The 17,240-nt window shown below is 38.2% G+C and overlaps 1 protein-coding gene across 2 annotated transcripts in view; it reads right to left on the reverse strand.

The window, feature by feature from the left end:
• The window catches only part of TMEFF2 (transmembrane protein with EGF like and two follistatin like domains 2), a 909,969-nt gene that overhangs the window by 82,356 nt on the left and 810,373 nt on the right, over positions 1–17,240 (reverse strand). For both annotated transcript variants that reach the window (XM_040357082.1, XM_040357081.1), the window contains exon 9: positions 1,380–1,538. In XM_040357082.1, coding sequence (XP_040213016.1) covers positions 1,380–1,538 — 159 coding nt within the window. The remainder of the gene's footprint in view (positions 1–1,379; positions 1,539–17,240) is intronic.

Genomic DNA, 17,240 nt, shown 5'->3' on the forward strand with positions numbered 1-17,240 from the left:
AAGCAAGATCTATATTAATTATGATACCTGGAAGTAAAATTTGTCTTTTGATCACCAAAGAGCACACCAAATGTTCTAAATATATCCCGGCATATATATATATATATATATATATATATATATATATATATATATATATATATATATATATATATATATATATATATATATATATATATATATATATATATATATATGCCGGGATATATTTAGAACATTTGGTGTGCTCTTTGGTGATCAAAAGACAAATTTTACTTCCAGGTATCATAATTAATATAGATCTTGCTTCCATTGATTAATACTGACTGGTCCTGACTGGTGAGCAGCCCATCACTAATCTAATCAAATTAGATTAATCATTTGAGGATTGGATACTTTAAAATAGTCTTTGTTACCACAGACTTGCTCCTTTTCATGCATTGTTCTTGAGCTAACCTCCCAGAACATTATATATATATATATATATATATATATATATATATATATATATATATATATATATATCTTGTCTATCTCACTGATTTGTACTTAATAATGTTATAAAATGCTTTATAATTTCCTATATAAATAGATTTTGTGTGTGCTACATTTAGATCCTTTTACTGTATTGTATACCACTGTATTTCTGTTGTGTTCCTGCTTTCACCCAAGTGTCTGAGCCTTTTTGCCAGGTTATATACTGTACATGGAGGTGTGGAGGTGTATATAACTGTGCTATCTATAGGTATATCACTAGGTAATACTGGCAATGTTATTATCCTTATAAAATATTATTGTAGTTGCAATCTTAACAGCTGTGAATCTGATAAATTTCGAACAACAGAAGTCAAACTTACAGGTCCTGTAAATTATGATTATGCCAGTCAACTGATGAAGTACAAGTATTTATAAGGACGCTAAACATTATATACAAAGATGATTTGGTGGTATAATTCATCTGGTCCAGGATCGTTAGAAATATTTATTTCTTCTGGTTCTTATTGGGCCATATAATTTGAGGATTGTCATTATAATCATCATAATGTACACCAGAACCATTCTGTTCATCATTTGCATACACAAACCTAAAGAAGGCGTTTAGCAAAAAAGTCTTCATTTTGTCCCCAGATGCCCACTCTGCCTGGTAATTTTTAATTTGCATACCTCTAGGAAATGCAAATTGGAAATTGAACCTAGTTGACTGTATTTTTATATAACAGGTCTTCTTGGTCTGTTATGCAAATATACAAAACATAGATTTCTACTTGTATTATATATTTTTTACTTTTTAAATTCCATTTGTCATAAAAATCCCTCATGGTTTAGTACACATTTTATATGGTTAAAAGAATTGCCAGCAAATAATTATTTTTTTTTTTTAGACAAAAACAAGTACAAACCTTGTAATGCAAAGGATTACAACACAGATAATGGCGATCTGAATGGTTCCAATCACTGCTGCTATTAAGACATACTGGAAGCGTACGGGGCCTGGGACCACGTATAACACATTAAAGTCCTTTTTTTCACATTTTGAACCACTATATCCTGCATCACATCTGCAAAGATAAATACATTGTTTTAGTCATACAACATTTATGCCATTACATGTTGTGTGCATTTGTAGTTACTTACATTTTATTCAAACAGCCAATCAATTGTCAAATCAAAACAGGCAGAAAACTGTGCTCACGCTTCTCCTGAGTCAGTTAGTTTATCATCTCTTTAAACTTTTGTTGATGAAACAAGGCTTGTCTTGAAACTGTCACTTTTTGAAATAATACATTGAAATTAAAAGCGTAATTAACACTTCCTACTCTGACCAGGGAACCCCCCCCCCCTCCCATGAGGTAAACATTTACCTACCTAAACACACAACATATTATCAATGAAGAGTAAGAAACTGTTGTGGTAAGTAATGCAATTTATCATTATGTTCATCTTAAAATCTCAGCCCCAACATCGATTGCAGATTCAAGTGATTATTGTGTTCTGCTGGTGTTGCTGGATTTTTGCTGCACTGTCTTTTAAGGCCTGATTTTAAACTCCAATTGTGAGTATTATGATTGATTTTAATATTTTAATAAAATTCATTTAAGCGGTATCACACTAGGTCAGTGCACCCTCCGTTCTTCTCTCTTTTTTCTTAGCTTCATGAATTCCCACGATTCTGAGGAGGGCTGCAAGACTCTGGAAGATAATTTTTAATTGGATTACACCACCCCATAGCACCAAAAAAATACCGGAGCGCAGGAGATTTGTCTTTGTCAGTTATGATACCAGCCATTGGATGGTTTGATAGTTTGGTTGAGAGCACATCCAATGTGACAGTTACATTCCCGGCATGTGCCGGAAACTTAACTGTTTTTTTAAACTGTTAAATCTATGGGTAGTTTACGTCCAATTTAAGACAACTATCCTGAGTTTCACCAACTAAAGTACAATACTAACAAATATTATTTAGCAGTGTTTATTGTTAGATATTTCTTTTGTTGTAAAACGTTTCTTGCATTTCGAAAAAAAAAAGAAAGCATTATTTGGTTTTCCCGTACATTGCAAAGCCATGTCTGTAGTTTTTTTTTTGTAATTTGCTTCAATCTAAACTGACCCTAGAGTGCAACTAGATATAAAGTATATTTAAATAACATCTGTAAGCCAAAATGGCAAAATGGTCAATGCTACAATCAATACATTAAACAGCTTAAAGCACTACAAACAGTTTTTTTTTTTTAAATTTGATAAAAATATATATTTTCCTAGATATAGGTAAATCATGGTTATTATGTTCGACCTTACATTTGCTTATACAAATGTCTTGCCCTCTCCCCACAAACCTCTCATTTTAAACAACCTGTGCCTCCAACAGTACCATTTAGTCAGATATACAGTAACAGTCCATAACAACCCATTTTTTTAATCCAAAATGGTATTTGTGTAAAGTTACACTGCAGCGATGACACAACTAATATTAATACATTGCTAATAATATGAAGCCAATGGAGAGTTTGCAGTTAGCATGATCAAAATATTACTCTATTGCTAACATGTATAGTTATCTTCAAGTATTTTTCTTTTTATTTCTATGTTTTATTATAAAGACATGTCCTGTTTAATAGGAGACTGAACTATTGGGGAATTGCTCCAGCCTATTTATTTTGTGGTACTACCCAGTGTTACCCAAAAATTCAATTTCCCCAAAGTAATATGTTATTCATAACTTCTGCCAGACAACCTAGGGTACGCAACAGTAATTCTAAATCTATCTTTTGATTTTCATTTGTTTCTATGTGCCGTGCACCACATATGGATGGTTCAGCACAAGAGCTTTGTTTGCAATTCAAATAAAACTTTGCTCAGCTCAGAAAAACCTGAGGCCTGTAAGGCAGATAGCGTTTTTGATGGTGAGAAAAGGAGGGGTATTCCTAAATAGTTATGCCCTGTACACACGATCGGTCAATCCGATGAGAACGGTCTGATGGATTTTTCCATCAGTTAACCGATGAAGCTGACTGATGATCAGTCGTGCCTACACACCATCGGTTAAAAAAACGATCGCGTCAGAACGCGGTGACGTAAAAAACAACGACGTGCTGAAAAAAATTCAATGCTTCCAAGAATGCGTCGACTTGATTCTGAGCATGCGTGGATTTTTAACTGATGGACGTGCCTACAAACGATTGTTTTTATTCTATCAGTTAGGTATCCATCGGTTAATTTTAAAACAAGTTTTTTAACCGATGGATAAATAACCGATGGGGCCTACACACGATCGGTTTGGTCTGATGAAAACGGTCCATCAGACCGTTCTCATCGGATTGACCGATCGTGTGTACACGGCATTATATTCTAAAGCAGTGGTTAGGAAATAGAATTACATTTTTATTACTGTCAAGGCTGGCTGTATCTTCTACCCAAGCTTAAGACAAAATTATGAGTGTTCCTATGGGGGCGTTAAATCCAGAACTGAAGCCCCACCCCCTCTATATTCTGCAGTCCGTCCTGTCCGTACCTCCCCTGCTACCTTACTTGTATATAAAACATTAAGGCCTCTCGGAAATAGCAGAATGGTGTCTGGGCTCAGTCAAGCTAGTGTTTTATGTGCATGGGAGGAAAGGAAGCACAGATAAAACAACATAATTAAAAAGAGAGTTGTCAGCTTACAGAGGAGGAGAAAGGGGACTGTGCTGGCTATGTGTGCATTGTCCATCAGGCTCCCCCACCTCTGAGCTGTAATTTAGAATTGGTTTCACCTTCGTCCAGTGTTGTTTGTTATACATAGAATTGGGGTAGAAGAGCCATAGCACACATTTAAATTCCAGTGGGGGATTTAACAAACATTTTTATACTTGTGGCAGTACTTCTTTAAGGAAAGTGCGCATGTGCGAGGCACCGCTCCTCTCTCCTATTGGGTCGACAGCCATGGGAGGAGGAGGGAGCCCTGCGGTGACATCACAGGCCGTGGCCCTGACTCCCGGAAGTGGAAAAGGATACTGGTCAAAGAGTATCCTGTCCTCCCTCCCCCCGAAAGGTGGCAACTGTGGTACTGGGGGGGATCAGATGAGCGGAAGTTCCACTTTAGGGTGGTACTCCGCTTTAAGTAATTTTGCTGCGGTACACATTTTTCTGTTGGTGAGCTTATTTGTAGTATGAGGCCTCGTACACACGGCCGAGGAACTCGACGTGCCAAACACATCGAGTTCCTCGGCCAGTTCAGCACTGAAGCCGCCGAGGAGCTCGGCGGGACGAGAGCTCCCATAGAACAACGAGGAAATAGAGAACATGTTCTCTATTTCCTCGCCGAGCTCCTCGTCGGCTTCCTCGGCCGAAAGTGTACACACGGCCAGTTTCCTCGGCAGAATTCAGCGAGAAACTCGGTCGGAAGCTGAATTCTGCCGAGGAAACTGGTCGTGTGTACGGGGCCTTATACAGTACATAGTCAAATCCAAGCAAACCACTGTTGCACTTTCCATGTCACCAACATTGACTCTTGGCAGAATCTCAGTTTAACAGTGTCCACTGCAAGCTTATTTGGCATATTTGGACCCTTCTGTTTAGTTACAGTCCTCACATTTTTCTTACAGATGGTTCTAAATGCCAGAGCTCATTAACTCATTCACACTGGTCACATGCTGCTGATTTTTTTCAGTGCCAGCTATATCATGTCCTGTGATTTTTTTTTCCTGATTCTTTTTTTTTCATCCTACCTGACATATTAGGGAGGGAAGCTGATAACTGGCCAGAAAGAAGGAGATGATAGTTTCCCTTGTGCATTAGCAGGGACCCAACAAGATTCCTGCATGTAATGCATCTTGAACTGTGATGCTGTAAAGGAGCTTACTGTATATCTCACTCCCCTGGTGCTCTAGAAAGCACTAGAAAGCTTTAAGGAAAGAGTATCACATTTCATTTCATGAGGTCAATATAGAGCATAGAGCAGTACTGCTACTCTAGAACTTGTACTTGTCCATGTAGCACTGCTTATCAACTGGTCTATGTTGCTCCTTCCATAACATTTATAAATGTTTCATATTCCTACATGGTGCAAATATTAGGAGATTAAATACTATTTATAAAAGATAGTAAGAGCCATCTCTATACCCACTTAAAAATAGAAAAGTTGTCTTGGAAGTGACTTCTTTTCAATGTGTACAACTTTTAAATCTAAGTTAATTCAGATCTATAATATTTCACAGAACTCTGCAGCAAAGCTTGCTATTAACATTGAGTTCTCTGAAGTGCAAAAGATTTGTGATAATAAATACAGGTCTTCATAAATGTAAAAAGACATGTTATTATCCTGAAATAATTCAGTGGGGAGCCCCTTGTCACCTCTTAATGGAAATCCCATACAAACTGGAAGCTGGAATGTAAGCATATTTTAACATTAGTTTGCAACATATGGACCAAGATATAAAAATTCAGAAACAATTGAGTAATGTCCATGATTTTTTATTTGCACTAACATACAACTTTTCAGGACAAGCTTTTGGGGTATATCCTCTTCTTCGAGGTCCCAGCCGTACTAATTCACAAAAGTTTTAGCAGAAGGTTAAAAAAGACAGGCCCAGATTCAAGAAGCAATTGCGCCCGTGTAACCATAAGTTACACGGCGCAATTTCTTACTTGCTCCGGTGTAACGAGTGCTCCTGATTCAGGAACCTCGTTACACCGACTGCAGCCTAAAATCTGCGCGGCATAAGGCACTTATGCCTCGCAGATTTTAGGCTGCATTCTTGTGCTTGCCGCTAGGGGGCGCTCCCATTGTGATCAGCGTGTAGTATGCAAATTGCATACTACCAACTGATTCACAAACTTGCGCGGGCCCCGCGCAAGCCAGGTACGGAGTTTCCGTACGGCAACTTTAGCGCAAGGCTGCCCTTTCTAATAGCAGGGGCAGCCAATGCTAAAGTATAGCCGGCCTTCCCGCGCCGTGAAATTTGAATTTCACGGCGTTTGCGTAAGTGCTTCGTGAATGGTGCTGGACGCCATTCACGTTCACTTTGAAGCAAATGACGTCCTTGCGACGTCATTTGCCGCAATGCACGTCGGGAAAGTTTCCCGACGGAGCATGCGCTGTACGCTCGGCGCGGGAGCGCGCCTAATTTAAATGATTCCCCCCGGCGGGATCATTTAACTTGTGCGCGCTTACGCCGGGCAAATTTGCCGGCACACCCTCGCAGTTCACGGAGCTACTGCTCCGTGAATCGAGGGCAGCGCAAAATATTTGCGGGGCGCAGGGCAAAATCGTTGCCCTGCTCCCCCGCAAATATCGCGCAAATGTACCTGAATCTGGGCCACAGTCTTTAAGGGAAAGGAAAAAAAAAACAAAAGAAAAAAACGCACACAAACAAATGTACACAACAAATAAAACTATTATTATTATTATTATTATTATTATTATTATTATTAATATACAGGATTTATATAGCGCCAACAGTTCGCATATCGCTTTACAACATGGGGCAGACGGTACAGTTACAATACAATTCAATACAGGAGGGATCAGAGGGCCCTGCTCGTTAGAGCTTAGCCGAGTTCGTGAGATAAGACAGATAGAGAGTTGTAGACTGGGGAGGGGGGATGACAATCACAGAGGAGGTTCAAAAGGTATCCTTTCCTGTATAGTTTTGAAATTTCTTTTAAGAACTCTGGCCCAGATTCACAAAGGAGATACGTCGTATCTCTGTTTCTATCTATGCGACTGATTCATAGAATCAGTTACGCATAGATATCCATAAGATACGACAGGTGTAAATGTTTTACACTGTCGGATCTTAGGATGCAGTACCGCAGCCGCCGCTGGGGGGAGTTTGCGTCGTAAACCAGTGTCGGGTATGCAAATTAGGAGTTACGGCGATCCACAATGGATTTTCGTGTTCGCTACGTCGCCGCTAGTCTAGTTTCCCGTCGCAAAGTTAGTCGTCGTTTTGGGTGCCCTAACTTTAGTCAGCAAACGTATTGCTGTCTAAAGTATGGCCATCGTTCCCGCGTCGAAATTTAAAAATGAACGTCGTTTGCGTAAGCCGTCCGGGAATACGGAATTACGCTACGCGCGTCGCCGTTTGAAAAAATGACGTCACTGCGCGCAAAGCACGACGGGAATTGCGAAACGGAGCATGTGCAGTAGGTCCGGCGTGGGAGCGCGCCTAATTTAAATGGCACACGCCCATTTGAATTGGCCCGCCTTGCGCCGGACGTATTTATGATATACCGCCGCAAGTTTCCAGGTAAGTGCTTTGTGGATCGGGCACTAAAACTGGAAACTTGCGGCGGTGTATCGTAAACGCGTTACGTTACACAGCCGCAAATGTATGTGAATCTGGCCCTAAGGCACTTTTCCTTTCCCTCAGAGGTTGTCTTTTTTTAACATTCTAAATAAAAAAATTGTGAATTAGTATTGCTGGGACCTTGAAGAAGGGGACAAAAGCTTGCCCTGTTGTCGCAAATACAAATATTGCGAACAGTACTCAATTGTTTCTGTCACAAGTGCACCAATAAAGCTACAATCACCTCAAGCAAGATGTTATATAAAAGTACAGAAATGTTTGTCAGGATTGTACAAACAGGAAAATGTTCACATTCTGTGGTCTATAACTTTGCACAAATTGCTTAAAATGTGCCTGTTTTGTTGCTCCTTTGATATGTTGCTGACTATGTGGTGTAATAAAGTTCCAGAGATGGGGCTGAATTTTTTTATTGATTGGGTTTGAAACCCAATAGTGGTTAGATCCTATGGTGCTAGTAATAGCTTATATACTTCTATACAAAAACATTTTTTTCTGATTTACTCTTAAGCCTCGTACACACGACCGGTTTTCTCTGCAAGAAAACTGCTTCTTGCCGAGATTACCGTTCGTGTGTACGAGGCATTCAGGTTTCTCATCAGTTTTTTTACGCGGTTTTAGCCCACACATGATCATTTTTTACAACCCGAAAAACAACATAGTTTAAAACTACGTTAAAAAATGCAGCATGTTCGGAAAAAAAAACTGTCGTTTTTCAGAACCTGAAAAATTATGTGAAGGCCACACAAGATCATTTTAAATGACATTTTTGAAAAACAACGTTTTTTTCATGCCGAAAAATGATTGTGTGTACGCGGCATAAGAGTATATGGGAAAACAATCAAATTACTTGAAATGAGAACCAATTTGCAGGTTTTAAGATCTGATCCATATTAAGTCAATTAACCATTTACAATGATGCAAGTTAAAATAAAGGGAAATTCACACACTCTATTGTAAGAAGGAAATTGTGCGTAAAGGTCTTTTTACAATGTTTCTTCTCTATACACTGTTATTTAAAGAATAGGAGATCTGGCATAAGATAAGCAATTTGCTCAGTTGCTTTAATTTGTGCTTCAGTGGTCTGTGTAATTTCTAAAGGTTAATATATATTTGCTTAATGTGAGCTTAGGATCAGCTAGCATTTCTCTCATATCAGAATTTCTAATGCTGAACAATTTTATCTCTGGACAAAAAAATAAATTTTAGCCATCTATATACTCAGTCTACGGCATTCAATTTTTGTTCACCCAGAAATGTGTACTGTGTGCCCAGAATTTTAATTTAGAAATACAATGTTTTTTTCTTTGACTGCAAGTGGAAGGCTAACGTATATGTGAACCTTCACCTTGTAAAACAACGTATCCAGTTTAAAATAGAAATGCAAGGCAAAACATTTGTGTATTTATATTAAAAAAAAACATTCTAAATACCTGCATTCTAAACAGCTGCATAAGAGGCTAGGAGAGGTGTGGTGGAGACTAAAGGGGAGAGGGGAGGGGGGGTGGTGTCCACAGAAGGCAGAGAAACAGCAGCACACTAATCTTCCCAGTGATTGCCTGTGCTTGAGGTGTATGTCAACACACATTTTGTCCATTAGCGGACAGGCAGACTGAGGTTGATTTACTAAAGGCAAATAGACTGGGCACTTTGTAGTTGCCCTTCGCAAGCGCGGTTGCTCCAGAGCTTAGTAAATGAGGCAAAGCTTCACTTTGCAAAGCATACCCAATTACGTGCAGGAAAAAATACATACATTTTGCTTGCACATGATTGAATGATGGAAGTCAGCAGAGCTTCTGCTCATTTACAAAGCTCTGGACCAACTGCATTTGCAGATTGCAACTGCACTCTGCAAGGTGCAGAGTCTATTTGCCTACAATGCCTTGTGTAGTCATTTTTAAATAGGAGGGGGACTGGGAACTGGCAGGATCACCAGATATTTCACACAAAGGAAACAATGCAAAGAGAGCAGGATACTCTTTAATACAAATATGTGGTAACACAGACATATATCAGGAATATGACATGTTGGGGTAACATACACTTTAAAGTCACAGGATGCAGTGAATTCTCTGTATTAATGAAGAGTAAAAGTTGACCATAAAGGCAGAACCAAGATGCAATACCAAATAACAGGGCAGGAACAGAGCCAAGACAGACTGAATGTAGAGCCAGGGCAGAGATGCATGGATGGAAGTGTTGCCAACTGTCAGTATTTTTGCTGTCAGCCAGTAAAAAACTGTAACTTTTCTCCTGCCAGTAAATGCCAGTAGGAGGTAAAGGTTGCCAGTAAAAAAATATGGCTGTGATGCTTGGCTTGGACTTGCGGATGCACAGCTCGGGTCCGGTGACAGTCGAGACCAGTCGAGACCATCCAGACCTGCTACAGTGTATTTGGGCAGTACCAGCGGGAGGGGACGAGTCTGGCGGAATTGGTGCCTGAACGTGTCATATGAGGTTATGGTGCAAGGGAGCTGAGCGAAGTGGCCAGAGCTTTGTGTGTGGATCTGCAGGATGGGAGCAAGGCAAGCCGGGAGAGGGACTGTGTGTGCTGTTTGGACTGGAGGGGACTAAAGAGACAATCTGGCATGGAAAGAGACTGTCACTGTTACTCAGGAGGGGACGTTTCGGTGATCTGTGCGTCTGCACCCTGCTGTGGGTCAATTTCATGTGTGTGCTGCCCATTCTAATTTTCTGCCCCTGAGTCCTGTCCCTGAGCCACTTACTTACTATTTGAAAATAAAATAAGAAATATGTTTTTTTGCCTTAATATCTATCTTAAATCACATTGATAATTGCATATTGTAATTATGTGTAGCCTAACTACTGAAATTTGTACTTTCAACTGTAATTTTCTAACTTTTGGAAATGCCAGTAAATACTTGGCTGCGCCAGTAAGTTTTGGGTGTTGTGTCAGTAAATTTCAATCTGGTAGGTTGGCAACACTGATAGATGGGAACAAAGTCAGGACAGGCTGCATTCAAACTCAGAAACCTAGAATAATCTAAGTTGAAATGGGAAACAAGAAAACATCTAGACAGGCTGAAAACACACACCTTTAATCAAGTACTTACTAAATGTTCTAAACTCCATTTTAGCTCTCCATTTTGAGGTCAGGTGTGCAGCTGCAACATGATCGTACTGTAGTGCTGGGTATCATCCAACCGTTTTCAAGCTAAATATTACACTATACTGTGTCCATAGTCTCAGGGCCCTTTCACACGGGCGGATCAGTAATGATCCGCCTCCGTGTGTCCGCAAAAGCTCAGCGGGGATCCTCCGTAAAATCCCAGCTGAGCTGGCAGCTGACAGGGCGGTCCCCGCACACTGTGCAGGGACCGCCCTGTCTTTCCTCCGCTCTCCCCTATGGGGGATCGGATGAACACGGACCGTATGTCCGTGTTCTTCCGATCCGGCAGACGGGAGAAAAATAGGACTTTCTTCAGTCCGCAAATGCGGATCATTGCGGAGGCGGACAATTACGGGTGTCAGTGGATGGTCATCCGCTAACACCCGTAATCACATAGGGACCCATGTATGTCCCGTTTTCTTCTGCAACGGACGGATGAAAATGCGGACATACAGTCCGTACGTGTGAAAGGGCCCTAACACAATAAAGGGGTTGATTTACTAAAACTGGATAATGCTAAATCTAGTACAGCTGTGCATGGTAGCCAATCAGCTTCTAACTTCAGCTTGTTCAATTAAGCTTTGACTGGAAGCTGATTGGTTTCTATATAGAGCTAAATCAAATCATGCACGTTCCAGTTTTAGTAAATCAACCCCAAAGTGTTCGTAATACAAGTGTAATGCGATATAGTGTCCATAATGCAATACTAATCTAGATCTTCTTCACCAATCCCATGCAGCAAAACAGCTTTTGCATTCCTCTGGATATTTACAAGTGAAGAAAGAAATCATATTTATAAAGAATAGGAAACTAAACTTTTTCTATGCTATTGTAACAAAGACAACATATCAATTCCCGCATTGAAAATAATATGTGAACTAAAAATAAATGCAATTTGACAACATCAAACTACTCTTACAGTTTCCATAATAAACTTAAACAGGCATATTAAAACTGCTGCACGATTTTCAATAAAATTCTATTTAAAAAAAAAAAAAAAAAAACAGAAAGTGGAGGACTTCTCAAATATAGGAAACAAAAGCAAGAATATTTTTCAAATAGTGAGGAAAAACGTGGAGTGCATTTTAGTAAAACACAAAATGACACTTGAAAGAAACGTTAGATGTTTTCTGGATTATAGGCAGTTCACTATTTAAATAATCTGCTGTACTTGCACAAAGGACGCCAAAACAATTTAGGTGCAATACAGAGCACCACATTTACAATACTGCAAACTGTATCTCTATCTCTCTCATTATATATACAGGTAGTCTCGGGTCTATAGGTTTGTTTTTAAGTTGAATTTGTATGTAAGTTGGAACAGATACATTTTTGAGTGTAACTCCAGTCAAATAAGTTTTGGATAGATAGCATAAGGAAGAGTTAACACCCCTGTAACATTTGTGTTGCTGTCTGTGACCCTGTTCAGAAGATTTTACCTGACTTTCTGTCCCTGTGATAATTGGATTTAACCTTCCTGGCGGTGTTCCCGAGACTGACTCGGGGTTAGATTTTCCTGCTACGATCGGTAACCCCGAGTCAGTCTCGGGCTTGCCTCGCTAGATCCAAAGGCACTTTTTACTTACCTTGTCCCTGGATCCAGCGATGCCACCGCGCTGTGTGAGCGAGCGGGACCTCGCTCGATTCACATAGTGCCTCCGTGTGACGCCGATCTCCGTTCCCTGCGACGTTACGACGCACGGGGACGGAGAACGGCGCCAAATTCAAAAACGTAAACAAACACCTTACATACAGTATACTGTAATCTTATAGATTACAGTACTGTATGTAAAAAAACCACACCCCCCCTGTCCCTAGTGGTCTGTCCTGTGTCATGCATGTCATTTTATATAATAAAAACGTTTCTTTCTCCCTGCAAACTGTAGATTGTCCATAGCAACCAAAAGTGTCCCTTTATGTCAAAAATAGTTTTAGATCAGCTAAAAAACAGCGATAATAAATTATAATCACTTGCAGAATTGTGCGATAGCGATTTGTGGGGAAATTCGTCATAAAAAAAAAAAATAATGACAGCAACAATTCTGCAACTGAGCAAATTTCAGTGATTTTAATTTGATTACATTATTGAATAATTTTTATTATAATTATATTATTATTTGTTATAATTATTTATAATTATTTATTATATTATAATTTATAATTTTGTTTTTAAAAAAATGTCATACCCTGGATGCCTATTAGAATCTTGTTTGGTCAGATTTAAGTGAGTTATTTCTAAAAATTACAGACCTACAATATAAAACGCCAAATTTCCTTGCAAATAATGGTACCGCTTTCAGCATGTTTTTTCGGAAAGAATCATACCGCCAGGGAGGTTAAAAAATGTTGGGATTTCATGGTTTTGTGAAAACCGGGATTGGTGATAAATCTTCAGTGGGGACACTTTTTTCCCCATAATAACTCTTACTGGAGTGAATTTCCCTTCCTAAGGGTCAGTAGAAAGGAAAGTATAATGTTCAAGAACTGGTCAAAAAACAAAATGTATGTTTGACGAAGCTTGAGGTTTCAAAAAAATTTTTTAGGAAAATTTATAATAATGGTTTAAAATGAGTAGAGAATGTACAAAAAAAAACTTTTTTGGAACTTTATTTTGACGTTTTGGGTGTAGATATTGCTTAGCTGTATTTCTTTTTATAGGAAAAAAAATTCAAAATAAGAACTTTTAATATCAAAAGAGAAGTACACTTTTTTTATTTTTATTTTGTGGTATATTTCTTTGTTATATCTAAAAATAAATAAATAACAATAGATTACACCACAAAAAGGGATTTTTTTTCGACATTACACCAGCAAAGAATCTACGAATTAAGCTTAAAAAAATAAATAAAAAATAAAATAAATAACTTGAGCTATTTAAATACCTAAAAGCTTTTATAATAAACCTTACAAAAACACCTTCACCAACCAACATTTTGTCTTCCCCATTGAGTTTGAAATTCTGAAAAATCTGGAAATGTTGCCATTATTTCAGCAAAGCAAATTTGGCAAACTTTGCTCACACCTTATTGTAAGTTAAAAGTGAATCCCTTTGGACTAGGAAGCAAATTATTTGTGATGGGCTTTTGTGATGCTGTATGGGCCTAGTCATTCTGATAGATTTTAATTATTACAATTTTAGATATAGTTCTTTTGGCATATTCACTAATTCGAGCATGTTCAAGTATTTATTTGAAAATTATCAAAAAATAAAACTAAACTAATTCAATATCCTTCTAGAGTTTGTAGTTAGACCTCATGATTTGTATTTTATCCTTATTGAGAAAATTCACACATTAGATGAAGAGAAGGGGAGAGCACAAGGCATTTCTACATTTCAATTGGAACTTTATGTAACATGCTTTAATCTGTTTATAAAATTAATGAAGGATATATATGCACCTCAAGAGATTTGTAATAGCCTTTGAAGGAAATGCAGCCTATTGGGCCCCTTCTTCACTTCTAAGTATTTTATTATCTTACTCAGCCCCATCGTATGTTGCTTTTATGTATAGAAGCAATTAACTTAGAAATCAAACGGATCTGGCATTTAATGGAAATTGATGAGAAAATCTTGGTAACTGCAGATATTGGTCAAACTGAACCAAACTATTTTAAAGGTAGAATTAGGAACAAAAATATGATCAATACCAGTTTGTGTGCCATGAGATGAATAACAAGTGCAATCCGTTTTAAGCTGATGGCAAACATCTGCAAATCTATATTTTAAAGTGACCTTGTCATTATTCTATACATAGCAGGTTTAATGGACTGTGTTAAGGTAGGTACTAAGCAGTTACTTAACCACCTCAATACCGTACACTTTTACACCCTTCCTGCCCAGGACAATCTTCAGCTTTCAGACATTTGAATGACAATTGCGTGGTCATGCAACCCTGTACCCATATGAAATTTTTTGCTTTTTTTTCACACAAATAGAGCTTTCTTTTGGTGGTTAATAATAACCACTGGGTTTTTTGCTAAATAAACTAAAAAAGACTGAACATTTTGAATAAAAAATGTGTTTTTCTTTGTTTTTGTTAAAAATGTTTCCAAATAAATAATATTTCTTCAAAAATGTAGGCCAAAATTTATTCCGCTACATTTCTTTGGTGAAAATAAACTCAAATCAGTGTTTATTATTCAGTCTGTAGGAAAGTTATACAGTCCACAAACTATGGTATATATACTGTAACTAACAAAAGTGAGTACACCCCTCACACTTTGTAAATATTTTATTATATCTTTGTATAACACTTTGCTACAATGTAAAGTAGTGAGTGTACTGCTTGTATAACAGTGTAAATGTGCTGTCCCCTCAAAATAACTCAACATAACTCAGCCATTAACCTTCTTAGCGGTATTCCTGAGTGTTGCTCGGGGGTGAATTTTCCAAGAGCGGTAATCCCAAGCCACACTTATGCCACGTACAGACGGTCGTTTTTTGTGATGAAATAAAACAACGTTTTTTATCATGAAACAAAACAACGTTTTTCAAACTTCATTTTAAAAAACGACGTTGCCTACACACCATAGTTTTTTCAAAATGCTCTAGCAAAGCGCGGTTACGTTCAGCACGTACGACGGCACTCTGTTCCATTCAAGCTTGCGTCATAACTTGCTTCTGAGCATGCGCGGGTTTAAAAACTTTGTTTTAAACGTCGTTTTACCCTTACTCTATCATTTTAAATGACACAAAAAACAACGTTTTGAAAAACGACATAAAAAATTGAAGCATGTTCGATTTTTTTTTTGTCGTTTTTCAGAAGACATAAAACAACGTTTTCCCCACATGCGGTCATTTTAAATGACGTTTTTAAAAATGACGTTTTTTTTCATCACAAAAAATGACCGTGTGTACGCGGCATAAGGGCTGCATTGCAGTATCCAGAGAAAGTTACTTACCTTGTCCCCTGGACCTTATGATGCTCTGTGTGCCAGGCTCCGTTCCCTGCAAGCGGCGCGACGGACAGTGACAGAAATTCAAAATGTGCAAAATACACACAGTACACTGTAATCTTACAGAATACATTACTGTCTCAAATTATTTCACACACCCTTTGTCTCTAGTGCTTTGTCCAGTGCCCTGCATGCAGTTTTATATTATATATACTGTTCTTTCTGCCTGGAAACTGGAGACTGTCCATAGCAACCAAAAAGTGTTCCTTTACATCAAAAGCTAGAAAACAGCGACAGTAAATTAGAACACTTGCTGAATTGAGCGATAGTGATTCGGGGGTGGAAATTTGTCATCAAACACTGAAAGCAACGACAGTGAGAATTCTGCAACTGAGTACATTTCAGTGTTTTTGACTTAATTACATTATTGAATAAATTGTATTAATATTATTTTTGATATTTATAGTTATTTATTATATTTTAATTTATGATTTTGTGTTTCAAACTTTATCATACCCGGGATGTCTACTAGACTCTTGTTTGGTCAGATTAAAGTGTGTTATTCCTAAGAATTACAGGCCTACAATATAAAACGCCAAATTTCTATGCAAAACTTTGTACCGCTTTGAGCATCAAAAATCTGAAATAATCATATCGCCAGGGAGGTTAATATCTTAACTACTGGCAACAAATGTGAAAATGTCCAAATTGGGCCAAAAGTGTCAATTATTTGTATGACCACCATTATTTTACAGCACTGCCTTAACCCTCTTGGGCATGGAGTTCACCAGAGCTTCAAAGGTTGCCACTTGAGTCCTCTTTAACTCCTCCATGATGACATCACAGAGCTGGTGGATGTTAGAGACCTTGCGCTCCTCCACTCTCCTTTTGAAGATGCCCCACAAATGCGCAATAGGGGTTAGGTCTGGTGATATGATTGGCCAGTCCATTACCTTTACCCTCAGCTTCTTTAGCAAGGCAGTGGTCATCTTAAAGGTTTTGGAAATATGGTCCAAGATGTGTAGATTCACCCAAAAATAAGGCACCTAATCCCAATTAGATAGATAAAGTTTTTTCCAATGGGAAAGGGAAGGGGATAATTTGCGGTGCGTACTTTAGCAAATTGATAGTGATGAGAAAGCACAATTCTTGTTAGAAAATTACAAAAATGCTTTATTTATGAATACAAAACATACAATACAATAGTTTAAAAGAAAAGTGGACAACCAGTTTGTTGATTTGATTCAGTGGATAACACAGCATCAGTCAGTTGTAAATATGGATGCAACTGGAAAAGGAAATCGCATAGACCCTACATGTTTCGCGGACTTCCGCTTCTTCAGGGGAGGGAGCGATATCCAGTCAAAATATGCAACTGAAAGGTATATATACACAAGCATTAACCAGTAAAATATAATACACATTCCAATTGCTTAAATCAGGTACAACAT

This window comes from Rana temporaria, chromosome 6, assembly GCF_905171775.1.
Source record: "Rana temporaria chromosome 6, aRanTem1.1, whole genome shotgun sequence".
Classification (NCBI taxonomy): Eukaryota; Metazoa; Chordata; class Amphibia; order Anura; family Ranidae; genus Rana; species Rana temporaria.